This window comes from Solea solea, chromosome 19, assembly GCF_958295425.1.
Source record: "Solea solea chromosome 19, fSolSol10.1, whole genome shotgun sequence".
NCBI classification, from domain to species: domain Eukaryota; kingdom Metazoa; phylum Chordata; class Actinopteri; order Pleuronectiformes; family Soleidae; genus Solea; species Solea solea.
In genome coordinates, this window is record NC_081152.1 from 1,821,747 (window position 1) to 1,848,691 (window position 26,945).

Consider the following 26,945-nt stretch of genomic DNA (forward strand, 5'->3'; position numbering starts at 1 on the left):
CACTGGCAGCATCCAATACTCAATAATCTGATCATCCATGCAGTCAGTGACAGCGGTTGTTTGGTGTGTACTTTCAGAACAGAAACATCTGACTATCGTGAGCTTTACTTCAACATAAACTATCCCTCTGCAACTTCTTTATTTTGGTAGACTCGACTTCACACCAGGTAAGACATTACTCCTATTTTGGTTATTTTAACCGGAAAAGCATTTGGAGGAAAGTGAATGGATCCCAATACATTGTTTGGTATTTAGTTTTTTTCTAAATGGCTTGTTGTTGGGACCTACTTATATATTTGACTGTATGTGTTTTTGCAAGTGTTTTATCACACATTTCATAGGTGACAAAAGTTAGTCAAAAAAAAGTGGCTTTTTAATGTTTTTTTGGCACTAAAACTTCCTTAGTCATCTTCTCCAGTCTTCACAGAGAAGACTGTTTCCAATTTAAAAAGTCACACAGAGTTGCTGTTGTCATATTTTTATTCCAAAATGAGGAACTAATCGAGAATACATGCCTTTACCTTGTCCATAACCCACAGCTTGCAGCTAATTACCACTTAATTATTAAATTACACCTTATTGGGTAGGACAGTGGGAGAGGCTATGGAGCAGAAATTGCTCCATATTGTATGCTCACTTGAAATTGTTCACAAAAAATGACATATTTATCATTTCACAGACTATAACTGTGATAATCCGTGTTACACTGTGAAATTGCTATAGGTGTGGTAACTAAAGGAAAGTTTTTATCCAGGAAAATACTGCAAAGTGACAGTAAATGACAGGAAAATGTTGCATCGTCTACAAAGAAAATCACTGAATTTGAAATGAATGTAAACATGGCAGTTTTTACAAGTTAAAGAAAAATTCACAGAAATAAATGTATAAAAAATGACTGTGATGTTACAGGTAAATGCAGTAGACACTGCCGTATCATTATAGATGTTATCCTCTCTTGTATTAGGTTTTTGGTCTTAGTCTGAGGGGTACAAATAGTTACTGTTTATCAGTGTTAGGATTATGAGAAAATGTGAAAAATATGAAAATGTTCCCCACTATAAGGAGTCCCGAGCCCCAAAAAACCTTGCTATCGTTGGACTCAATGTCAAGTGGAAAACAATGTTGTGTTAAATCACCCTTGTTGAAATTCTAAGTAAACGCTACAGTGCCAAACATATGGCGATTTTTGTCGTTCATGTTATTCCTCTGCCTCTGAAACAGTGTAACATCTGAAAACAGGCTCTGTCAAGAATGACCAGGGGTTTTTTGAGCTGCAGAAATCACATGGGAACCTTTTTGTGGGTGCTGCTTTGTCTTTTCAGTCAAACTCCAATCTGTTTGCATCTGGTTTCCTCCCACAGTCCAAAAACATGCAGAGGTTAAATACACTAAATTAACCCTATAGGTGTGAATGTGAGAGTGAACGGTTATTGGTCTCTGTAAGTTTGCTCTGCGATGGACTGGTGACCTGTCCATGGTGTACCCCGCCTTTCGCCCTATGTCAGCTGGGATTGGCTGCGGCTCCCCACGACCCTGGTGTGGAGGATAAAGTTGAAAACAATGAATGAATGTTCTCCGTGTGTGTGTGTGTGTGTGTGTGTGTGTGTGTGTGCACGATTGAACTCATGTGACTGTCCTTCACAGTCACTGCATGGGCTTCGGGGAGTAGGAGGTGATCAGAAATGACATCTATTGATCAGCCTAGAAAACACCCCTGAATCAGCTTTAGACAGCAACACTCTGTGATCAGGTCACTACAACATCTGTGGGTGTTACTGACGAACAGAAATGGAAAACACTCGAGAAACAAAATTCATAGAAATACATGTTGTTGAAGTTGGATTGCTCACATTTATTCATAAATAATTCCTCCCTAAAAAAGCTGTGAGAGCATTTTGCTGTGATTAACTCAGTTCTAGAGCAAAGAGATCCCAGCCGTCATGTTCATGTGGGACCCATAAGGGTTATATTCAGACTGAAAATATGGGTTTTGTCTGGGGTTTCCATTGTGGTTCCACCTGTGTTTGCCCACATGGCCATATCTCATCAGCATTCATTTTCAGGGCAACAAGGTCTGCCTCACCTTGTGCCTTTTTCACTCTGGTTTTATGTCAGCAAGACTAAATATGTCACACACACATTCATTAAAGATAATAGCCTGACTGTGGAAAGTGTAAAATGAATGTGTCTGCAAACATTCTATTGGCGACTTACAAAGAGACAGCAACAGCATCGACCCAGTGTGTGAGGGATAGCACATTCTGAGGCTTGGCTCGGCTCGGCTCGGCTCGGCTCGCCACAGCCACACATTGCGTTTCTCCCACGTAGTTGAACAGGAAATGAACAAATACAGGGATTTGTAATATTAAAATGATCAAAGTTATTGGAATCATACAGAAAACTAATATATTGTACAACTGGACTAATTTATTTCATGTGGTAGTGGAAAGTAATGAATTACATTTACTAAAATGTTACTTAAGTATGTTTTTTGGAAGTACTGCACTGCACTGCGTTTTAAATCACATCCAGTACTGAGTAAAAACATGTGAGGTGTTACCTTATTATTAACGGCAGCAAAGCATGCCAGTGTTCACTCAACCGGAACCGGTTTCTGTTGTCCCCATGAGGACTACTGGTCCTGACAAGGATTTGATTGGATTGGATGTATATTGTGCGGGATATGACAAGTGACAAGTATTTTTAACAGTGTTATTGCTCCACAATGTGATGACAGCATTATACAGTGTGATGGCAGTGGGGATGACTGACCTGGGGAGGTGCTCTGTCACTACACTGTGTAGGCAGCCAGGTTTAGATGACCTACATATGTCTTCAAAGAGACACAGCTGGTGTCTATTAATGTCCATTAAATCCTTGATAGGTCAAGGGCTGGGGTACTCCTGTGTAAGGTACCCGATCCCCATGGCTCATTGCGTACTCTTTATCCCGGTTCCAAGCCCGGACAGATTGGGGGTTGCTATAGGGTAAAAATCTTAATATGATCATAATAATAAACACCAGGTGTCTGTACTATGACATCTTGGGTTATCAGATAAATTCCTTTTGTAAATCTGTGTTTGACAACATTTTATTAAGGTTTATAAATGTCATATAAAACATTAACCTTTCATATTAATTTTTTGTGAGTGTATAAAGAGGATAAATCAGTCGCACAACCACACGTGGCCATTTTGCACAACCTGGCAACCCCACACTTGTTCATATTGTTGACTAATTAAAAACAAACAAAGCCACCAGGTGATGATTGCACAGTGACAATAATCAGCAATACTGTGTGTAGTTTATCTGATGTTTTTGCTCTGTGCTTTAATCGAGGTCATAAAACTTCAAAAGGCCACATTTGAGGATTCATCTCGGACAGATTGCACTTTCTTGTGTACTTGTGAAAAGCTTTTTGTAAATAAAAGTTGTAGGAGATGATTTATTTTAAACTTCATTTTAGCCTTTATGGAGTGTTTGGCCAGGTATCTGCAGCTGTTTGAGTTCCAGCCTGGTCATAAAAGGCTGCTGGGGTTTTCCATTGAGTTTTCCCCTCGTCATCCTTCGATTTGTTGAGGTTGCAGCGGCACATGTGTTGCCATGTGGGCTGATTGAGCATGTGGGGCACTAGGAGTGACCAATGGTGTGTAACTGGACAGTAAAGTGCAATGTTTGACGTAGTGGCTCTGTGTGTCGGTCTGTTTGTGTTTCCGCACTTGCCAATATGACCAACAGAGGCCGACAGAGGCGTGTTGCGTGAATGGGGTGCAGTCGGCCGTCTCTGATCGCCTTGTTTGGTAATGGTTTGGTCATTTTCTCACATTCCTCCAGTAAACCTGCTCCTCCTCGTGTGTGCTTGCTATTTCAGAATGGATCATCATGACTGGCAGAGAGGAAGGAGCAGAGGTCACCGTCACTATGAGGATGATGATGGTAAGATGACAGTATGATAAGTATAGTCCATAGTGTTAGCTGTAAGTGTAGCAACTCCTTTAATGAAGGCTGATGTTTTTTTAATTGTATGTAACGGTACATGTTGTGTACCGTGTGGACATTGTAAAGGGCTTTACAAATAAACTTTGGTTGATTCATTGATTGAAATGTGTTTGGGGAAACTCTAAAACACACAATGTGTTCTGTTTAAAACCCCTTTTTGTGAACTATGAAAAACAGGATTTATCAGGCTTACATATTTATTTATAATATAGTTCTTAATAAACAGATATTTGTTGACACTATAATGTCTCTGCAGATTGATCATCACTATACATCTTATACTGTAACTTATAATGATAAATAATTATGTTCCTCTGAGATCTGTTTTATAATGCCTAATTATTTTACATCTTGTAAACATGTAAACATACAGAGAACAATAAGGAAACTCGTCTTGAATCAGTTGCTTTGTTTATATGGACATAAGTAATCATAAAAGCCTGATTGGATTAAGAATAATGTCATGTAAACAGAGCTTATGAATTTGAAGCATTTTTTTTAAAGATGCTTCATGTTGCTGAAAATCATTGATGAATTTACTGCTGTTTATGTAAATATAATATGATATAACACATCATATGTATGTGGATGAGGAAAACATAAACATTTATTTATACATTGACAAACAAAAATGGTTGACAATCATGAATATATTACTTCAGTTGGTAACACCTTCATTAATTCAGTTCAGTCAAACTCAATTAAGAAAGCTGTCTTCCTATAAATTACGTTATGTTTTTAAGTTTGTCAACCATTTTTTTAGAGTAGAAAAAGCTTGTGTACACATGTACACAGTGTTGTTGGACTTATCGCTCACGCTTCTTTCACCTGTCCTCTCTCTCTCTCTCTCTGTCTCTTAGATTCCCAGCAGCTTTCCATCGGTGTTCCAGTCTCTCAAAGACGCAAAAGGCGCCGACACCACTCCCACGCCAGTGACACTGACCGCAGTGCGCGACACATGCACTACGACCACCACACGCATCGTGAACCCACTCATCCAGGGTATTACCACGACAGAGAGGAGGAGGAGCACTATGAAGACTACGAGGGCAGTACGGAGCGTCACGGGCATACTGACCCCTCAGGTTAGGAACTCCATCTGAGTTAGTCTGCGGGCAAAGAGACAGCACACTGTCACTCTGGTCCAGACTAAAATAATGAAATGTTTCAATTCATGATCCTCCTCTTACACCACGAGACTGAGCTGATGAACAGCTGATCTTTCAGTGTACAGCCCAGGGAAATTGCCACAAACAGCAACAAGCAAATACACTTCAACTAATAAAGCATTCAAAAGACTTGAATCAACTTACACTAGAGCTTCGTGAGGCCATTTAAAAAAGTTCAGACTCACTTGGGCTCATACATTGATGTGTTGGACTGTTGTTTTAAACACTTTCCCCTCGGGATGAATAAAGTATTTCTATTCTATTCTATTCTATTCTATTCTATTCTATTCTATACAAGTTAATGGTACAAGTGTGTTTTCTGACCCCAAACTGCGCACGCACATTTCTGTGACGTAGCTCTCGAAAGGCTCTATAAAGATTTATAACATTTAACAAATATTCTACTTAGCTCAGTTGGTGCTCGCACAGCACGATACATGCACACGCACATATGACTCTGCTGGGCTCACATCAGCCAAAGCTCTGTCTGCGTTAAGAGTGACGAGGTTGAAAGTGCCGGTGCAGGCATGTATGTGATGTGGTTTTTTGCAGCATGGTCTCATGGTTCCCATGAAGGGGCCATGAAGTCTGAAGCCTGTATAAGCTGATTAGAGCTGAGCAACTCAAGCTTTATGTGCGTGTCAGAGTGCAAGTGTGTGTAAGTGTGTGTGTGTGAGTGTGAGTGTGTTATTTGGGCTGATTATTTAGTGTTTGGAATGTTTTGTATTCTTACATGGATTTATATTGAATGTGTAGAGCAAACATAAGGTCTGATGTGGCTGTTAAAGGGCAGTTCTGTAGGTGAGGTCATCCTCACTGGACTTTTGCATGTGTGTGTGTGTGTGTGCATGACTGTGTGTGTGTGTAAGTGTGTGTACTTCTGGTAGGAGAGTGCTCAAGGGCCCCGTGGTGTGTGTCAACTCTCTTAAAGCCTCTGGCTATTTGCTGCTTTCGAGATTTCAGTTGATTTCTTAGAGTCGAAACGAGCGCAGGTTTCTCTTAGAAACGCCACACACACCAAAGCAGAAGTGACTGTGGAATAAAATCAGTTGAAGTCGGTGCAGGAGGAGCCGAGTGAAGGACCAACCAGAAAAGACGTGTGCCACTCTCTTGGAGAGCAAGGAGAGCTAAGCTAAGAACTCTCAACTGCTATAAGAGGATAGAACGCGAGACACCATTTTTTTCCTGGTTGGAGGATCAGTGTCGAGCTACTCGTGGGTTTTATTCTCGTGGTCAGTTGGTCCAGTGAACATGCAGCACACCGGGCCCTCTGTAACATCAGTCATGGCCTCCCGCTGGACCCTGCCCAGCTCTCAAACAGGTAAAAATGACACAAGGGACGAGTCAGGGATCTGAAGATGAGTGTTTAGAGTATTTAAATGTGTATCAGAACAAAAGGACCCACATGTTTGCATGAAGCACTTGCTACTTAACTCAAATGATGGTAAAAATGTCACATCATTTGAGTTAAGTGGCAAGTGCAAAATGTAAAATCAGATCCGACCTTAATGAACAAATGTAATTATGTACGTTTGTGTTTTAGCCACTGATCCACAAACACAGAGAGATTACCCTCTGAAGTATTACATCAGCAGGTCAGAGACCAGTTCTGGGTCTAAGACAAACAAAGAACATAAGCAGCATTAACTCTTATTAAAGTTTTAGTTATGGAAACAGCAGCTGATTGGTCACTTTGTGGAATCATTGACATCTATGAGTTTGTGTGTTATTGACTTAAGCCTGGGTTAGCTTTAGCAGGAAACTGACAATCACACACACACACACACACACACACACACAGTGCTGGGATGCGAGCGCCTCCAGGCTCAGATGTTAATAGAGATTGATTTTCTCTGAGTAAAATTAGAAAATCTGCTCGGTGCTAGATTGCATATCGATGGGGCTCAGTGGCAGAGGGAGGTGTCTTTCAACTTGATGGTTGTTGGTTAAATTCTCAGCTCCGCATGTCTACATCTTTGGGCAAGACACTTAACCCTATGTTGCTGTGCCGGCAGCGTGTGACTGTGTATGAAAGTGTGAGTGAATGGGAGAATGGAAAAACTAGTGTAAAGTTCACACACTTCCATGTGTGTGAATGTGGTTTTTTTTGTGTTTTGCTACAAGATTAGATATAATAATATCTCTATAATATTGTAAAGGTTTCAGGCTACAATTATATATACAATTAAATAATTATACAATTATATTCATTTGTTTAGAAATGACACTGGTTTTAATGTGTGGCTTTACTTTTGATTCAGTGTTTTAAGGCACATTCTATCAAATTCGTAAAGTCTTGATTTTCATTTGGACCTCACTCCCATTAGTGTAAAATATAAAATCAATATCACATAAGAATAATAGCAAAGGGTCACACAGTGGTGAAGTGGCTCAGCATTGTTGCCTTGCTGCAAGAAGGTCACCGGTTTGGATGGGTTACACACAGGAGCTTTAATGGAATCAGAATCTGACTGTGTCTCTTGTTTGGCCGTTGTTCTGTAGTGTCTCCTGCAGCAGAGAGGCTGCGCAACATACTGGGTGAAGATGACAGCACCCCGACGCCCACCATTTTCACTGAGATGGACACGCTCCAGCAAGACGGCGGTGAATTAGAGTGGAAAGAGTCTGCGAGGTAAACACTCACAGTGTATGTGTGGGACAGTGGGCAGAGCCTTCATTCATTTAGGATGTGGAGTCTCATTTGGATGGTATTTAGGGGTTGCATTTCAAACATGATGGTAGACTTGTTATTTAAGCTACAGTTCAAATTGGCATTCCTTAACATAGACACGTTTCCTCCCCTTCATGCCCTCTTTGTAGGTGGGTGAAGTTTGAGGAGAAGGTGGAGGAGGGAGGAGAAAGATGGAGCAAGCCTCATGTTTCCACACTGACACTCCACAGCCTGTTTGAGCTCAGGACGTGTCTGCAGACGGGGAGCATTCTGCTCGACCTGGAAGGCTACTCACTGCCACAGATAGTGGGTGAGTCACACAGCATTTATCCACGGCTGGGTGTGGACATCGGCACCAGAAACAAGAAAAAATAACATGAATGACACATTTCATAGATCAGTAGAGTGCATCATTCACTTTAATCACGTTCAAGATTCAACATTATTTATGATTGTGCAGTTTTTTCTCTCCACTGATGCCTAGTGTTTGCTCATTGTTGGGTTTCTCTGCACTCTATAATAGTGTAAAGGTTTTTGACTACTATGTACAGTGCCTTGTGATGATGAACCCCTGAGGACAAAAGTACATCCTAGTTTTATTTTGGATGCTTCCATTATTTGACTTAGCACACAGAAATTTAATTATTCCACAAAAAACAAAAACTACCAGGGTCAAAATGATTAGCTAATAGTCGGTTGTGTATCCTTTTCTGCTGCCTAACAGTCTGCTGTCGTCTGTTGTAGTCTCAGACACGTCTCCTGAGGAATCCCAGTCCATTCTTCTTTGGCAATTCTCTCAGGCTCCTCCAGATTTGATGGCCTTCTGACATGGACCTTCATCTTCAGTTCACGTCTAAGATTTTCAATGGGATTTAAGTCCGGACTGTGTGCCGGCCAGTCAATAACGTTCACTTTGGTCTTCTGGAGGTGGTTCTTCACCAGGAGCGACCTATGTTTTGCGTCATTGTCGTGCTGGAAGACGAAGCGACGACCCAGACCCAGTTTTGCTGCAGACTGATTCAGGTTTTCTTTCAAAATCTTCACATATCCTTCTTTCTTCATGATTCCTTCCACCTTGACGAGATTCCCAGTTCCAGACGCACAAAAAAATCCCCACAGCAGTTTCACTCTGGAGACCGTGTTCTTTGGTTTTACGCCTCTCCAAACATAAGCAATGTGTCTATGGCCAAAGAGCTCCAGCTTTGTCTCATCAGACCAAAGGACATGCTTCCAGTATGCTAAATCTTTCTCCAGGTGGTGCTTAGCATACTTCAGTCTGGCTTGAAGGTGTCTCTTGTGCAGAAGTGGAGTTCTTCTTGGTCTGTAACCCCACAGTCCATTTCTGTGCAGAGCTACAGTTCCTGACTTGGCTCAGTCATTCACTAGCGTCTTGGCAGTTATTCTAGGCTCTTTGGACACATCTCTCTACAGTTTTCTTTCCAGAGTCTTTCAAATGTTCCGCTTCCTACGTCTGCCAGGCTTGTTCTGTATCGTGTGGCTCTCCTTGAATTTCTTGATGATGCTTCTCTTTCCAGTTCTTGACACTTGGAAACGCTGTGATAACTTCCTTCTCCTGCTGTGTGAGCATCAACAATACTCTTTCTCAAGTCTAAACTGATATCTTTTTTACTTTTGGAATGATGTTTTCTCAAGTGACAACTCAAACCCTTACTGAACATTTTATACTGTGTGTAAATTGGGAGATAACTCTCAGTTTTAACTTGATTTTAAAAGTTTTAAGCACGTCATTGCACAACAGTGGTTTGTCCTGTGGTTAAATAAAAAGTTCAGTTCTTTATAATTTTGACCCTGGTAGTTTTTGTTTTTTGTGGAATAATTTCATTTCTGTGTGCAAAGTCAAATAATGGAAGCATCCAAAAAATACAAGTAGGATGTTTGAAAAGGCTGTGGTAAAAAAAATACTTGATGATGATGAAGCAGAATACAAATGATCAGACTGAAAGCTATAGATAAAAGTATTGTACTTCATGAGGTAGGAATGTTGTAATAATAGTGCACATCAAGAATAATACAGTAATATTGCACATCAAGGAAGCCTTGTTCTGCTGTACAGGGTTCTGACTGCCCATGGGAAGAAACTATTAACCTATTAACTGAGCCTTTGTTCAGCTCCTAATAGTCCTGTACCGCCAGTGCGCCACACAGAAATGGCTACATACAAATGAGAATAAATAAACTTGAGCCCAAAAATTTGAAGGATCAAGATTAGGCAAGAACTGGTGGATTTGAGTGTAATACCTTTGTACTAAGTGGTTGTAAACATATGAAATCACATATGTTTATGCAAATGTAACTGTGTTGTCACCTTCAGATGAGATAGTGGAGCGGCAGATCACTGATGGCCTCATTCCTCCTGACCTGAAGGAAAAGATCAGTTTCGTGCTCCTGAGGAAACATCGTCACCAGACCAAGAAACCCATCCATCGTTCACTGGCAGACATCGGGAAGTCCTCCAACTCTACTACCAGTAAGTCTGAGTGTGTCTTTCTCAACTACCAATCAGCAATCACCAAACGACCACACTAACTAATGCTTCCTTTGCTTTCTGCCCTCTCGATCACCACCCGTTTAACCTCTTCCTCGGTGTAATTGCTCCTTGCTCATCCTTTTCATGTGCTCTGCTGCTGCTGCTGCTGCTGCTGCTGCTCTGTCAGTTCGTAGTCCTCAGGTTAATCTGAGTCGTAGCACTAGTTCAGCCTCTGGGATCCATCGCTCCACAGAAGACCTACGCTCTCGGCAGGCAAGCAGCCTTGGCCGCCTTTGTGAGTCTAACCACACAAAATCTCCGACACGCACATGCTTACAAGCTCCCACCAAGTGTCATTAACCACAGAAGCTGTGCTTCCATCATGGTATGGTTCAGTTTGGTACAGTACAGTGCGCTTTGGAATGGTAAAGCCCTGGGTCAGGCTTGCATTTCAACTGACAGCAGTACCTTGGTTGGTGGGATGTGGGCTGTGCATCAGACAGAGACGTAGCATGACATTGTACCAAGTCATTGAAACATAATCCTCTACAGAAACATTGTGAAACACTGTGAACTTGCCTTAGTGCCCTCCGTGTTGCTTTTGCAACCCTTTAATGTAATAATAAAATTAAAATACAATTTATTTTTCCATATTTGTAAAAAGTACTGTTGAATGCAATATGATAGAAATGGCAACTGAACAAATCTATGGCATGTTTTGTGTTTAAATGTGTGGTTTGTTTACAGATAACGCCCAGAGTCGAAGCATGAACGATATTTCTGATACACCAAGCACAGATCAGGTAAATGTTGTGTTCAGTATTTCATGTTTCGTTTATGTGTTCATGAGAATCCATTAGATTAGATTAGATTAGAGTGAATTCAGGTAAAAAATAAAAATAAAAACAGGACACAAAATCAAAAAGACAAACAAGCGGAGAAGAAAACCAGCCACTATGAATCAGTATCTACATTTAAACAATAGCAGAGATACCTTAACTTTAGAAGACTGTAATTGGTGGCTTTCACCTTTCACTCCAACAGTGTGTTACACATTCGATTGAGCTTTAGCTGAATAAAATGTGCCATGTTGAGTGAACAGCAGGTACATTTACAGTATGTGTATTATTTGTAGGATTCACATTCCAGTATCTCTATATCCTACACTTGTTATTGCATTGACTTATACACAGTAGCTGCCTGAGTCATTATTGATTTGCAGTCAGCTAATATCCTGTTGCCTGTGGGGTGGAATGCTTCAGATGTGTGCACATACAGTGCCATGTTCATCTTTTGATGTCAAACCCAAATGTTTTCTATGTCTATGGCAAAAATAAAGGAATTGGCCTCATTGTTCCAATACTATAGGAGGTAAACACACATGCCCCAACTGTGCACTGAAACTTTGTTTTCTGAAACTCTGAGTCTTGCTTTATGAGGACTAATGAATGCGTCTAATCCACATGGCTTGGCAGCAGAAGTGGGAATTTCTCATAACATGGACCTGTGTGTGTGCATGTGTGTGTGTGTGCGTGCGTGTGTGTGTGTTATTGTGTGTGTGTTATTGTGTGCATATTCTTAAGCTCTGCTTTGCTTGAATAAAAGCTCATAATATTATTATATTTCCTTTCTGTTTGTGCCAAAGAATGCAATAACTTGAGATCCTGTGTCACTACACTCATTGTTAACCAGTAGCAGTAATTTGGTGTGTGTGTGTGTGTGTGTGCACATGTCATTCTGAAAAATAATATGTAGTCATGTGCATGAGCCCAGAATCAGAAGGTGATGTGGCTTTGATCTGACACCATGGTTTCACAGTCAGGGGCACAATATGAGGGGTTAGAGCAATGCTCTAAATTGGTGGCCAACTGATAAATACTGTAATTCCCCAAACACATGAGTGAGTTCTTGGTAAAAGTTAAAGCTGCTGTCAGTGATATTGTGTTCTAGCTAACTTCCTGTCCACTGCTGGACCGCCTCCTTGTAGAGTTCTGGCTCCTGATTGGAGAGATTTGAGATTTTATACTATGAACAGCTTGAGAAAGTTAAACTAAAAGCTTAAATCTAGCATTTTCTCTAGTTTTCTTATCCAAATTGTTACCGTAACTGGAATAGTTTTGTTTCACCAGATCACATGACAAATGGGCCTCAGCTGCAATACAGGCAGCTAGGAAAGATCAGCTAAAGAGCATCATGCCTCGGTTTATAAGACCTTTTTTTTTTTCTCCTCCAGATGAAGAACAAGTTCATGAAGAAGATTCCTCGTGATGCTGAAGCATCCAATGTCCTGATAGGCGAGGTGGATTTTCTCGACAAGCCCTTTGTCTCCTTTGTACGTTTGGCTCAAGCCACAACACTGGGAGGCCTCACTGAAGTCCCCGTACCAACCAGGTGGGTGTCTTTGAAGTCTTTATATCTTTGTGTGTCCTCATATGTATTAGCACTCACGTTTTCTGTTCTGTTGTAGGTTTCTCTTCATCCTCCTGGGTCCTCCTGGTAAGACCAAGTCCTACAATGAGATTGGGAGGGCTATTGCTACGCTCATGGTGGACGAAGTAAGTGCCCAATTTACAGACAACACTCTTGGGGAACTGTGGTCAGGGCCGTTGCAGCTGAGTGGGTAAAGCAAGCATCTATCTGTGCTACCCAACTGAGAGCTAGTAAGCTACCATGCCTATTCTAGCTGCTCCCCAATGAAAACAGACATGTGTCTCTGTGTCCCTGTTTGCGTTGGCCATGAATATGCTTGTGAAATCAGTGGAAGTGAAGTGCAGAGGTCCATTGTCCAGATCTGGCACCCGACAACCTCCGATTAGAGCATTTATGGACGATCTCACTGTAACAGCAACACCAGTGCCCGGATGCAGGTGGCTTCTCCAAGGTCTTTACATGGGCATGAATGAGCTCCAAGCCTGCAAACTTCAGGTCCTTAGTCATGAGGAAAGGAAAAGTGACTGACCGGTTCCGCTTCACCCTGGGAGAAAAGCCAGTGAATACTGCATCTTACTTTGATATTTTTCTCTCTACCTCTTTCATTCCAGCTGTTCAGTGACGTTGCTTACAAAGCACGCGACCGCGACGACTTGATTGCGGGCGTTGATGAGTTTCTGGATGAGGTGATCGTCCTCCCTCCAGGAGAATGGGACCCAAAAATACGCATTGAACCTCCAAAGAAGGTCCCGTCGGCTGAAATGAGGCATGTAAATTAACAAAGCATCCTTATTCCCATCTTGTTTGCAGATTAACAAAACTTTCAAAACTTTCCGGTCACATAAACCAACTGTTATAGCAACCCCTGACTGCATACACAATAGGATCCATGTAAATGTATTGTCTTTATCTCAGGAAGTCCGTGCTGAACCTGAATGAGCTGGGTCAGATGAACGGCTCAGCCGGAGGAGCAGCTGGAGGTGAAGACGAAGCGTTTCCTTTGCCACACGAGCTCGGAGAAGAGTTGAAATTTACTGGGAGGTGAGAGAGAACTGAATAGAATTAAATCAAACAACAGTTATATCCATGTTCTTAACAGTGTCCTCCATCTTGATTGAATAGGTTTGGTGGAGGATTATGGCTAGACATTAAAAGGAAGATCCCATGGTATTGCAGTGATATCTACGATGGCTTCCATATTCAGTCCATCTCCACTGTGCTCTTCATCTACCTGGGCTGTATCACAAATGCCATCACCTTTGGAGGACTGCTAGGAGATGCTACTGACAATTACCAGGTCCTCATAATCCAGCCTCTCCAGATTGTTGCAGCCTAAATGCCCTATTGCCCTACATGACTTCTTAAGAAAAATTTGAAAAATTGAAATACTCCAGTCCGAGTTAACATTTAGTACATGACAGATGTGTGATAGTGTCTCTGTCCCCTCTTGTTCTCTCAGGGTGTGATGGAGAGTTTCCTTGGTACTGCTTTAGCAGGGACTGTCTTTTGTTTGTTTGGTGGACAACCTCTCATCATCCTCAGCTCCACTGGACCTATTCTCATCTTTGAAAAACTGCTTTATGAATTCAGCAAGTAAGACACCAAGATACACAGTGTATACAGATAGAGTAAGGTTAAATCCCATTTCACCCCCTTTCACTTTTATGCTATGAGTTCTGAGTTCTGATGTAAATGGAACACAGTGGTAGAAATGGGATCAAGAGTAGATCTCTCTCTTTGACACACCTCATTTTAACAGGAGTAATGGTATTGACTACATGGAGCTGCGCCTGTGGATTGGCCTGCACTCGTGTCTGCAGTGTTTCGTGCTTGTCCTCTCCGACGCCAGCTACATCATCAAGTACATGACTCGCTTCACAGAGGAGGGTTTCTCCAGCCTCATCTCCTTCATCTTCATCTCTGACGCCATTAAGAAGATGGTGGGTGATGAGCTCTGCCAGTGCATGCAGCAAAAAGAACAAATACATTACCAGTACCATGGATTTATCATGTTCTTCTCCACAGGTCGGAGCTTTTAAGTACTACCCCATTAACCGTGGTTTTAAGCCTGACTATGTAACAGCCTACAAATGTGAATGCCTCCCTCCAGACCAGGGTGAGTCTACAAAGTCTATTGTTGCGCCTGAATGTCATTCATATTTAATAACACATAACATCTCACATAACATATTCAAAAATGTACCTGAATATTTAGTGATGCAATCTGAGCTGCTATACTTCAGTAAGTCCGGGGAGAGTTCTAAAAGAAGATCAAGGATGTGGTAGAGAGAAAGAGTCTACTGACAGTCACTTGTCATTTATCAGTTGAATTATCTGTTGACATGATGCTGAATACCTAATACTTAAAAGAGAAATATCACAGACAATTAAATTCCATTCAATTGTATTTGTATAGCACCGAATCACAACATGCATTATCTCAAGGCACTGCACATAGACAACATCATGGAGAGCAGAGAAACCTAAGAACAAATCTCTGACAGAACCACACTCAAAGATGTGCAGCATCTGCCTCGACCGGTTGGGGTGAAAGGAAAAAAAGGGGGACAGAAAGGGGGGAGAGAAAGGACAAGAGGGAGGTCAAGTTATAAGTGAGAGGAAAGGAAGGAATGACTAGGGAGACAAAGAACAAGGTTAATGACATATAATGAAGTCATATTCATACCCTGAGTGTGAGAGAGTGAGTGTGAGTGCACCTCATGTCACCACAGTCTATAGCAGCAGAAGTCTATATATAAGTCTATATATATATATACTATACACAAATATCACCTGGTGAACAAAATGGGGCTTTTCATAAATGGACAGACTTGTAAAGCAGAACATTTACATTTCTCCCGCTTAACAAATCACACCCAACCAGTTAATAAATAGATACATTAATAGAATGAGACTCTATTGCTTATATGTGCTCTCTTAGCATTTAGTAGTTGTTATAAAATTCCCACAAAGTGAAAAAGAAAAAACTGTATCTGCCCTCTTAATCTGATCCTGTTCCTTGGGTTATGCCCCGGTCTCCGACTTAGTTGCGTGGATATTGCTTTATTGTTTTTGCAGCTGCTTACAGTTCTGACACAGACGCAGGGTTCTGAAAACATAATACTGCACTCTAATGATTAATAATATTTGTTGGGATCAACATCTTTAGGAAATGATCTGACAGGAAAACAGCGTAACAATTCATCAACTTGTGACTTTTGTGTCTTTTCTTTTGTGTCTTCTTCCCTTCTTCTTCTGTCTTTTGCTTCTTTGCGTCTCGCTTTGGGACGCTGCCTAAAAACGTGAGTATGAGTGTGTGGATCGTGCTCCTGCTCCTGTACGTGCTGAGATCACACTGTACTTTACTGCAGCCTGTAAATGATCATTGTTACAGAGAAGGAATGTTGACGTGACTCATCGTTCTTTTCTTTTTGTTTCTTTCTATGTTTAGCACCTGCACTGGGCTTCAATACTTCAGCTCCTCTTGGAGACGACAACATGACACTGCTGGTAAGTGTCTCTGATTCATAACAATTAAAGGTACAGAAGCGTACTGCATTCACAGGCGACTATTTAAAGAGATATGTTGTCCAACAACAGCAATAATAGTAATGAATTGAAAAATTCTGAATAAAAAAAAAAATGTTTTCCTAAAAAGAAAAAAATGGGTCTGATTTACATTTTTTACAACATTTTAGTTTAGTTTTACTAAATTAAAATCTTTTTGAACAAACAAGATGATTTTACTCCCAAAAAATGAATACATTAATTATTTTTAAAAATCAGCTTTTGCCTGAAGTCTTTTTTCCTAGAAATCTATTTTTGCTCAGGTTTCCTGAATCACAAGATGTTTTTTAAGTTTCTATTATTTTTCTACTTTTTTACATTCTGCTCTGAATTATGTCTCTTGTTCTTTTTTATTCTGTATTCTCTCTTCTCTTCTTGTCACCTTCGTCTCCACTCATCCCTCTTCCCCCTCCCACCCTTCCTTGTCTCCTCCTCCCTCCCACCGCTCATGTTTGAAGTTCAACTTGACTGACCTGGACTGGAGTCAGATGAGTAAGAAGGATTGCGTGAAGTACGGTGGCTCTCTGGTGGGGAACTCCTGTAAGTATGTTCCTGACCTGGCCCTCATGTCCTTCATCCTCTTCTTCGGCACTTACTCCATGACCGTCTCTTTGAAGAAATTCAAGTTCAGCCGCTACTTCCCGACAAAGGTAAGAGAGCCAGACACTCACCTGCAGCAGGAGATTTTCCCAAACACTGTTCCAGATGATTTATCCCTGAATGTAAACAGTGACCTTCACAGAAAAGAAAAGACGATTGTTGCTGCATGTTCATCAGTTGCTATGAATTTACAATTCCATTGTTTACATGGATGCAAATGATCTGATTGTGATGGTGTGCGTACACATGCATCGTTTAGTCAGAATGAACTATTTTGACGTAAAATCAGAAGAAGACAAACGTGTCTGCTTGTGTGAGGTGACGTTTGTAAAGTGGCTCAAGCTGAAAATAACATCAACATTTTGCCACATTTAGCTTCAAACTATGTTTAAGAAAGTTGTCACTGTATATATATTCATATATATACATATATACATTAAATAAATGTATATATATATACATACATTAAATTAAATAAATGTATCACAAATATTGTCCATGTAAACATAGCGATTGACTTGTCCCCCCCACACGATCCAAACCACCACTCTGTCCTCCTGTCCCTGAATGTCGTCCAGCTGCGCTCCCTGATCAGTGATTTTGCCATCATCATCTCCATCCTGCTCTTCTGTGGGCTGGACTGTCTGCTGGAGCTGAACACCCCCAAACTGCACGTGCCCACTGAGATCAAGGTCCACTCCTCCTCCTCCCTAACTCCTCTCTCACTTTCCCCACTGCTCATATGCTTCTTTTTCCTTTCGGGATGTAGTTTCTGACTTCAAATACATTTTAAAGGAATACCTCACACATTTGCATGTGGCTTTGTATTGTTAGAATAGCATCAGGATCAGTTTTTCCCTTTCCAATTTTGCCCTACGCTGGATCGCGTCATTTGACTCAGCGTAGGGCAAACGTCAGTTCAAGGTTTGAAACTACAACGCCAGTTCTGCACTTTTTAGACTCACCCATAGGGGGACAAGACTTCATTCCCAGAATGTAAACATGGTGTCCACCATCTTATATATATACATATTATATTTTTTTTAATTCCTCACTCTCGCGAGGCAGCGAGTGCAGTGCATGCTGGGAGTTGTTGTCCTTTGTCTACATGAGCCAAAATTATATTTTTCTGTCTTTCTCGGCCAAGAAGGCACTATTATATTATAATATTATGTCACATTTCTACGACATAAATGACCCAGTTTGTGAAATATTCCTTTAAATGTGTACTTCCTGTGGATTTATCAGTGTGATGATCCTCCTCTCTTGTCTCTCGTCTTCATTTACCGCACATAAACAATCTCTTCTGTGTGTGTCTTTCCTTTTCACGGCAAATGTTTGTTTTTCTTGGTGTGTTTGCATTTTGACGGACGCACAGCTGAGGAAGCTGATCAGTGATTTTGCCATCTTCATGTCAATCATGTCCTTTGTGGGTCTGGATATGTTGATCGGGTTAGACACGCCCAAACTAATCGTTCCAACTGAGTTCAAGGTATTTTGATTTCATACTAAATCATGTGTGTGTGTCTGTGTGTGTGTGTGTTAATACCATGCTGGTGTGTATGTAAGCAGTGGTGGAAAGTAATTAGATTACTAATTTAGAATATGTGGAGATAACATAAAAGACAAAAACAACATATTTGTATATCATGAGCTGGGTCACCATTTTGAACCACCCTGTCTTTACAGTAGCCTGTGATGGACAAACTAAACATCTTTTTAGTTTTGATGCTAACTTCTGTTGATGTTTGTTGACATTATTATTCTGCCTTTGTTTGGTCTTTGTGAACAGAAAGTGACGTAACGTCATTTGTTCGCTGAAAACAGGCTCTGTCAAGCAAAACTATCAGGCACGTTTGTGAGAATTCAGCAGCAGTGTAGGGGCGGGTGGGGACAAGAAACGTTTACCTGTCAAACTTCGGATCTTTTCACGGATGCGTCTTACTCTTCCCTCACTTCCTGTGTGCAGCGTGGGAATGTCACCAGGTGACACAAGATCTAAACACAACAAACAAAGACACAGTCATGTGAAGCTGATCGGCTAGTAAACGATATTTACACAATGTTATATTTAAAAAGTCACTTTTTTTACATTAAAAATAAAATAAACAGTAAAAAAAAAAAATAATAATAGTTTTTTAAAAAGTCATAAATTATTTGTCATGAAACCAAATGGTTGGTCTTAATGTTTTTAACCTAAACATGGAAATGTATGTAATTTTCACTATAAATTATAAAATAGAGAAGCAAATCTAACGACTTCTTCCACCACTGCAGGCTTGTGCATGCACACAGTTTAACACTGTGACCATTGCTCTACATTAATTGTTGCCGTTGTGCGTTTACGCTGCAGCCCACACGTCCTGAGCGTGGCTGGCTGGTGATGCCGTTTGGTAAGAACCCCTGGTGGTGGTACCTGGCCAGCTCTGTCCCCGCCCTCCTCGTCACCATCCTCATCTTCATGGACCAGCAGATCAGCGCCGTCATCGTCAACCGCAAGGAAAACAAACTGAAGGTCAGTGAGCAAAAAGAAATCGACTCAACCAATTTAAATTCAGCACCAGACCAACAAGAGAGTGCTTTTGACAGATTGGATTAGATGTTCCATAAACCTGATGTAGCCATAAATCCTGCTCAAGAAAGGATTTTTTAATAATTAGTTTTTTTTTTAAATAACAATAATTTGTTAAATAAATCACAGATGTGTATTTATATAGCACTTTGATTCATAAAGTATGTTTACAGTGCATTTTCTATCACAAATCTTTTATAATAACTAGTGGAGGTAGGAATCAAACTCAAAACCTTCCAGTTGAAAGACAGCTCCCTGTCCCACTGAGGCACCGTCACATACAGCGCCCTGTTGTTCCTCTGAGTGTTTGTTGTTGTTTGTTTCACTGCAGAAAGGTTGTGGCTACCACCTGGACTTGTTCTGGGTCGGCGTGCTCATGGCCGCCTGCTCCTTCATGGGTCTGCCATGGTACGTAGCAGCTACAGTCATCTCCATCGCCCACATTGACTCCCTGAAGATGGAGAGCGAAAGCAGCGCCCCCGGAGAGCAGCCGCAGTTCCTGGGAGTCAGGTGCGACAATCGTGATGCTGGAGGTTTCACTTCCTGCGGAGCATCTGATGCCATCTTCCTTTAATAAGTGGACTTTGACTTTACATGTGCATGTGTGACTCTGTGTGTGACTGGGATATTTACATACAGTCTGTATTGTTGGTTTTCTAGGGAGCAGAGATTGACGGGCATCCTGGTGTTTGTTCTGACTGGACTTTCCGTCTTTCTTGCTCCAGTTCTCCAGGTTCTCAGTCTTTAAATCCATGTATATCATCGTTGAGCGTTGTTAATTAAAAGAGTTATTATTCATTTAGTTTGACACTTAAAGTTTAACATTGTAACATTGTTTTGCTTTGCTGCAGTACATCCCCATGCCAGTCCTGTATGGAGTCTTCCTCTACATGGGAGTGGCTTCACTGAGTGGCATCCAGGTACTCACACTCCTGCTGGTTAATTTCTTGATTGAAGCTGCTGTCAGTGTCATGTCTTTTGACTAGTGGTGCATTCTGGATAAAGTCGGAAGTTGGAAATTTAAGTCAAGTTGGTTTTTCCTACCAAGTTGGAACAACCTCATATAACATATGACGACACAGGATTCCAGGTCGTGAAAGCACTCTTTTACAGTTAGTCACAGTCGCATCTGTCTTATTTTTCTTATCATTTTTCAGTCAGTCGTACACAAAGTACTGATCAGGTTTGCTTTCTTTTCATCGCGACGCCATGTCGTCATCTCATGTTGCCTCACGGTGTCCAGTTCTTCTCATGTCCTGCCACTCTCTTTCGGCCGCTAAGGAATAATCCATATGTTTGTTGTACATAAGCTCTGGGGAACGTTTGCGGCTCCATGTTGCGACTTCTTCTTCCGTAGCATAGTTTTTCACTTGGCATGATGTAGCACGTTGGGATAGTAATTTGGTCCAAGTCATATTTGACCATCTGACAACATCTGTTTCAGTTCTGGGAGCGTATCAAACTGTACCTCATGCCGGCCAAACACCAACCAGACTTCTCCTTCCTGCGCCACGTCCCTCTGAGACGCGTCCATCTTTTCACCCTCGTCCAGATCGTGTGTCTGGCTGTTTTGTGGATCCTCAAGTCCACATTCCTGGCTATCATCTTCCCGGTCATGGTAAGCGTGTTAGTGTGTGAGAGCAGTTTGTGTATGTTGAGAAGTCAGAATAAAATAACCTGCATTGTTTAACTTAATGACTCTCTACAGACGAGACAGTTATTCAGTCTACAGAGGCTAAATACCTTGGATTAGAGATTAAACATCTTCAGCTTAAGTAAAGTATGTCCATTGACCTGTGGCTAACTACTGAGGATATGTAGCACCTACTGTCCCATTTTCCCTTTCCAGCAACTCATTGATGTGTCAGATGGACACATGGACAGATGTTGGCATTATTACTTATTATCTCACAGGATGAGTAACATTCAGAGCAGATGGGACAAATGCCAACAAAATATGATCAGAAAAACCTATTTTCTCATAAATAAATATATCTCTGTAAATATTGACAGATCTGTTAAAACGTGAAGTTACACAGAAAACTATAAAAACCATAGTGTGTGCTATATAAACCACAGAGTAAACAGGGCAATCACATCTAGCGCTTTTATTTAAATTTTCCATGTTTTTATAAATTATTATAGATGATTCCTATCTTCTTCTTCCTTTTTGAGACTGGTGGGGTGGCGCCCTAGCGCCCTCTATGGACGGGCCACCACTGCAGCTTGGGCTGAAGCCAGGTTATAAAAAACATTCACAGAATTTTCCCAAATCTTTAGTTAATGTTGATGCATACGTTAATAAATATAATTTACATAAAATGAAAGTGTTATCCATTCACCAAACATCCCTTGCACATTATTATTAATATTAGGTGTTACAGATTTACTGTATATTGTGATTTGGGTTCTGATTTAGGTTAATCAACTTTAAGTCTGAGAATTTTAAACTCAGGCTCCGACAAATACAAGGAAAGGAAGCCTGTACAAAGTGAACACTGTGTTTTTATCTCTGCACTGTGTGTAGATTCTGGGTCTGATGGTCGTACGTAAGCTGCTGGATCTGATGTTCTCGCAGCACGACCTGGCCTGGCTGGACGACATCCTGCCCGACAAAGACAAGAAGAAGAAGGAGGACGAGAAGAAGAGTAAGAAAGAGAAGAAGGCAGCAGAACCAGAGAGTGACGAGGAGGTGAGGGAACACAGATGTTGTGACTCTTCTGTTCTGTAACGTGTGTCTTTCCTGGGTTTGTTCTCTGACTAATACTCTATGTTTCTCCTCTCTGTCCCACAGTGTTGCTGAAAAGGCACTGTATAACACTTACTACAGTCTTTATGTCCGTCCATGTTCCTCCCGTCACCTCCCTCTGTGTCTCTGTGTCCATCCCTGTCCTTGTTTCAGTCTCTGCTCTCTGGCAGCAGTGTGATGACAGTGATTCTGGTGCTTTTTGATTCTACAGTATGTTTTTGTTAGTGTCAATGAAAAGTCCATGTGTCACACAGCAGAGTTCAAATAGAACTACTAATATACTCACTGATGTGTTTAATGTATTGGATATACTGACAGCTAGTGGTCAGATAACAAATTGCATATAACATGGATCTAGTCGAGTAGAAGGAACTGCAGTGACCTTCAGAGAAAGCAAAATTGCAAATGTCCTTCTTGGGCTACTGTATAAATATGTTAAATACACTGTTAAAAAGGAACCATTCCTGATTATAAAGTATTTATTATGTTGTAATAAAACATTATTACTCTTAGTTTCAGGTTTTTGTAGCATAATAATTTATTTATTAATTTAATTTAATTTAATTTAATTTAATTTAATTTAATTTAATTTAATTTAATTTAATTTAATTTAATTTAATTATAATAATTTTAATAACTCCTGCACACTGTACTACCTTTAATGCATTTTGGGCAATAGAACAAGAGGAATAGTATGTGTTTGTTAAAATAAATAATAATAAAGAATACATCTGTCCTCGTCCTTTAACATCCCAGTTAGTCCTGCATGCTGACTCTTTCTGACCCTCAGCCCAACAGCTCTGTTCCCTCACCAGTGAAGATTCCCATGGAGGCCATAGAGCCCCATAAAGAGTCTGACCCAAACCATGTCCAACCCCAACCTGACCCCAAAGCAGACTTGTGATAGTGAGTACACTGTCCCTTCCCCTCCACCTCTCACTCTCTCTGTGGAGCTGTAAGTGTTTGAAGTGAAAACATCTGTGCACAGTGACCCCGTTCCGATTTGATATTCATTCTGAGTTCCATTTGTAGTGGAAGCTGGAAATTTTCTGAGGTCATGGGTCATTCCTTACACAGGAAGTAGCTTAATTACACGAAAAAGTGGTATTGTGCCATCACCAGTTCCAGTAACATCCATCCTGAGTGATCCGACCACATGTGCAAACTTCAGGTCCTCAGATCTGATCACAAAAACCACAATCAGGAGTGGCATGTGTCCTCAGCTCCTGAGCTGCATGAACACCATCTGTCTTCAGACTCATTCAAAACATCATTTTGTCTCACATGACATGACATGAGGAAGAGAGACCTGATCTCATGTGGTCACAGCAGACGCATCAGGGAGGACACATGTTTATACCAGATCTGAATGGGGTCTTAGAGATGGTTAGCAATAGAAATATGATTCATATAAATTTGAAGAAACAGTTTTCTGATGGCTTTGTTCTTATTGATCTCTATGTGTATGTGTTTGTTGTGTTAAACTGTATTTGTGTCCTTTGTTTTGTGCATGTTCTATTTGTATTTGTGTGTGTGTGTGTGTGTGTGTGTGTGTTTCATTACAGGAGGCGAACCCCTACTCGACAGTCACATCCGATCAAAATGAACTAGACCACAGGTACTGTGTGCTGAAACTGCACGTGCCCCACAGTGATCTGTGTCACCCTCCCTGACTCGTAGTCCAATGTAGTCACAACACAGGAACTAGTGCAGTACAGTTTATGACAGAATGATATTTAGTTCTAGTTCTAGTTCAAATCTGCTGCATCAGCGATTGGCCAGGGCATTGTAACAGACCTGGGGAAGCTAAGAGGGGCTCCTGTATTATTATTGTTATTATCATCATTATTATTATTATATAATTGGACACTCAGCCATGGGGGACATGTTTGGTGGACTCCTAGTCACATCCTTTAAACCCAACACAAATGTGGTGCTTTGTCTGGATGTTCAAAGATGTGATTTAGCTCTGGGCCTATTTTTTTTTAATTTAATGCCACTAACTGAAGTCTCCTGCTGCTCATGTATCTGGATTCATAAAGATCCAAGCATATGTAGACAGATGAATGTAATCAGATTGTGTCACTGACATGAACAGCGTGTTCCACTTTGACTTTTATTCAGTTTGTCTTTGCTGTTCGCATAAATTATACTGGTGTGATTCGATCGGCTGTGAGAGGATGAAACCTCACACTAGCAGTTTTATGCTGCGTTCCATTCACATTGGAACTTGGAAGTGGTCGTGACGTCACCCTCGAATTCACAGTGTTGAGAAGTCGGAAATGCAAACGTATTTCGGGTTAGCCATTGTTAGAAACACCAGTGGATAACAATGCTTTACATTAGGGGTCTAAAACTTTGATATGGAATGATATATAGTTCACCATAAAATGTATTTATGATGCAAAACAAAAATTAACTCACGATAACTTGATGTTAAGTCGTGGGCAGCGAGTTTGAGAACACTGCTCTACACAAACAATATAGCAAATAAAAATTGAACAGCACTATGTTTACCATCTTGGAATCCTAACTCGGGCTACGTAAGGTCACACCAAGTTTCTGAGTTACGGTTAGGGTCTGTGTGTGTTTTCTGTCCTGCGTGTTTTAGGGTTTGTGTGTGTTTTCTGTCCTGCGTGTTTTAGGGTCTGTGTGTGTTTTCTGTCCTGCGTGTTTTAGGGTCTGTGTGTGTTTTCTGTCCTGCGTGTTTTGGAGTTTGTGTTTGTTTTCTGTCCTGCGTGTTTTAGGGTCTGTGTGTGTTTTCTGTCCTGCGTGTTTTAGGGTTTGTGTGTGTTTTCTGTCCTGCGTGTTTTGGAGTTTGTGTTTGTTTTCTGTCCTGCGTGTTTTTGGGTTTGTGTGTGTTTTCTGTCCTGCGTGTTTTAGGGTTTGTGTGTGTTTTCTGTCCTGCGTGTTTTAGGGTCTGTGTGTGTTTTCTGTCCTGCGTGTTTTAGGGTCTGTGTGTGTTTTCTGTCCTGCGTGTTTTGGAGTTTGTGTTTGTTTTCTGTCCTGCGTGTTTTAGGGTCTGTGTGTGTTTTCTGTCCTGCGTGTTTTAGGGTTTGTGTGTGTTTTCTGTCCTGCGTGTTTTGGAGTTTGTGTTTGTTTTCTGTCCTGCGTGTTTTTGGGTCTGTGTGTGTTTTCTGTCCTGCGTGTTTTAGGGTTTGTGTGTGTTTTCACTTATGCAAGTATTTTCGTTTGTGTTTGTGAATATGCAGCTTGTTTCTCCTCCTGCATGTGTTTTGGGTCGTTGCAGTGCGTTGGCCCTTGTCGGCCACCGTACAAATCTTGGTCATTGGTGACAATGGTGAAAAAAAGAAGCAAACCCAATTTTAAGATATACTGACTATGTGTCAATACCTCATACAACCACACTTTCAAAAACCTGAACTATTCCTTTAAAGTGTAACCTGGCCGGTTCCCACCACTGTTCCTCAGCATCACCCTGCACCTGAAGATCTCCTGCCCCCCATCGCCTGTCCACTCCCACACGGGCCTCACCACCGACGCCAGCAGCAGCGCCGCTGTGTCACAGCTGCCCCGCCCACCCGTGCCTCAGATCAGCGTCCAGGTGGAGTCAGACAGTGACGTGTCTGGCCTCGACTCCACACAACAGGACAGGCGTTACCTTTCGAATGACCCAGCAGACTTTTACAGACGCCCGCATGCTCACTTTGAAGACTCCTGTGCGGAGACCATTCTGTAAATGAGACAGACACACAGACAGAAGGTGCCGCGTATCATCTCCATCTCTGTGTCTGGTTTTTTAAAAACAATAATTAACTGCTCTTTCGCATTTCATGTTTTATCAGATGTGTCTGTCAGTGTATTGCACAGCAACCTAGATTTTCACATACCATCTTATCCCATAGAGACACAAATGTGTTAATTATAAACGCATCAATCCACTGTGTTAGACATCAGTATTGCTGATTGTTTTTCCCCATGTACATTCAAGAGTGATAGAAATGCTTTTTTTAAGTTGAGCCCTGAAAATGTAATTAAACCAAATTTAAGATCCCTTTGTGTTGATTCTTGTTTGAGTTTGTTTAATTGAAATAAGAGGTAAGGTCATGATTGATCTGCAACTGCCTTTTTTAAAAGATGTTAGAAACTAAGGGAAGATTGGATATCGGTCAGTATATTATATTTTATATTGGCTAAATCATCTGGGTCGAGAAGGGATTTAATAACTGCTACTTTAAAAGCACATATCCAGTTAATAAGGATAGATCCATTTGATTTGATATACAGCTGTTAGTTAAAGGAAAAACATCTTTAAACAGTTTAGTGGGGATGGGGACTAACTGACAGGTTGATGGTTTGGGATGATACAAATGATGTTAAGAGATTTATAGGGGACTATAGAACAAGTGCTGACCAGTATTTCTGGAACCATCTTAACTAAAGCTGCCTGAATGTAAAATAACTCATTTATTAAAGATCTTTTTAACCCCTCTCTCTCCCACATGCACCAAAGTCATCATTCTTAGCTGGTGTGGACACAGCAGTTTCTGGTCTACGGATTCCTCATTTGCTGTTTGTGAGACAAGGATTTCAAACATCAAAGTTAAGAAACCGCACGTTTGAACTCACTGATAGATGAAGCAGTGCATCGGCAAATGCTGTGTGCCCAAATGTAAAATTGCCGATTTAACGGACTTTGGTGTGAGGAGTGAGTGGTTTACAAAGCCACGTAACCATTC

General features: G+C 41.1%; 1 protein-coding gene across 4 annotated transcripts; it reads left to right on the top strand.

Moving 5' to 3' along the window:
* Positions 1-53: 53 nt before the first annotated feature.
* Positions 54-26,254, top strand: slc4a5b (solute carrier family 4 member 5b). 4 transcript variants are annotated; one of them, XM_058617881.1, is made up of 29 exons: positions 54-167; positions 3,872-3,936; positions 4,860-5,084; positions 7,671-7,800; positions 7,989-8,149; positions 10,172-10,327; positions 10,515-10,622; positions 11,075-11,130; positions 12,561-12,718; positions 12,795-12,882; positions 13,369-13,527; positions 13,677-13,798; positions 13,880-14,054; positions 14,217-14,350; positions 14,517-14,697; positions 14,783-14,873; positions 16,209-16,267; positions 16,783-16,974; positions 17,503-17,616; positions 18,303-18,416; positions 19,278-19,439; positions 19,828-20,006; positions 20,157-20,229; positions 20,348-20,416; positions 20,941-21,114; positions 22,024-22,188; positions 23,036-23,151; positions 23,811-23,863; positions 25,644-26,254. In XM_058617881.1, the coding sequence occupies exons 2-27, from the start codon at positions 3,873-3,875 to the stop codon at positions 23,147-23,149; spliced, it is 3,423 nt and encodes a 1,140-aa protein (XP_058473864.1). In that variant the 5' UTR covers positions 54-167; position 3,872; the 3' UTR covers positions 23,150-23,151; positions 23,811-23,863; positions 25,644-26,254. The 4 variants fall into 4 exon arrangements, with proteins under 4 accessions (XP_058473864.1, XP_058473867.1, XP_058473866.1 ...); XM_058617884.1 differs by lacking the exon at positions 18,303-18,416; XM_058617883.1 differs by lacking the exon at positions 17,503-17,616.
* Positions 26,255-26,945: the final 691 nt, after the last annotated feature.

What these genes read in the sequence shown, in the direction of transcription:
- slc4a5b (XM_058617881.1), top strand. Translation starts at nt 3,873, where the DNA reads ATGGATCATCATGACTGGCAGAGAGGAAGGAGCAGAGGTCACCGTCAC. An exon ending in CTGCTTTATGAATTCAGCAA is followed by an intron (nt 14,351 to 14,516) that starts GTAAGACACCAA and finishes TCATTTTAACAG; the next exon opens with GAGTAATGGTATTGACTACA. An exon ending in ACGTGCCCACTGAGATCAAG is followed by an intron (nt 17,617 to 18,302) that starts GTCCACTCCTCC and finishes ACGGACGCACAG; the next exon opens with CTGAGGAAGCTGATCAGTGA.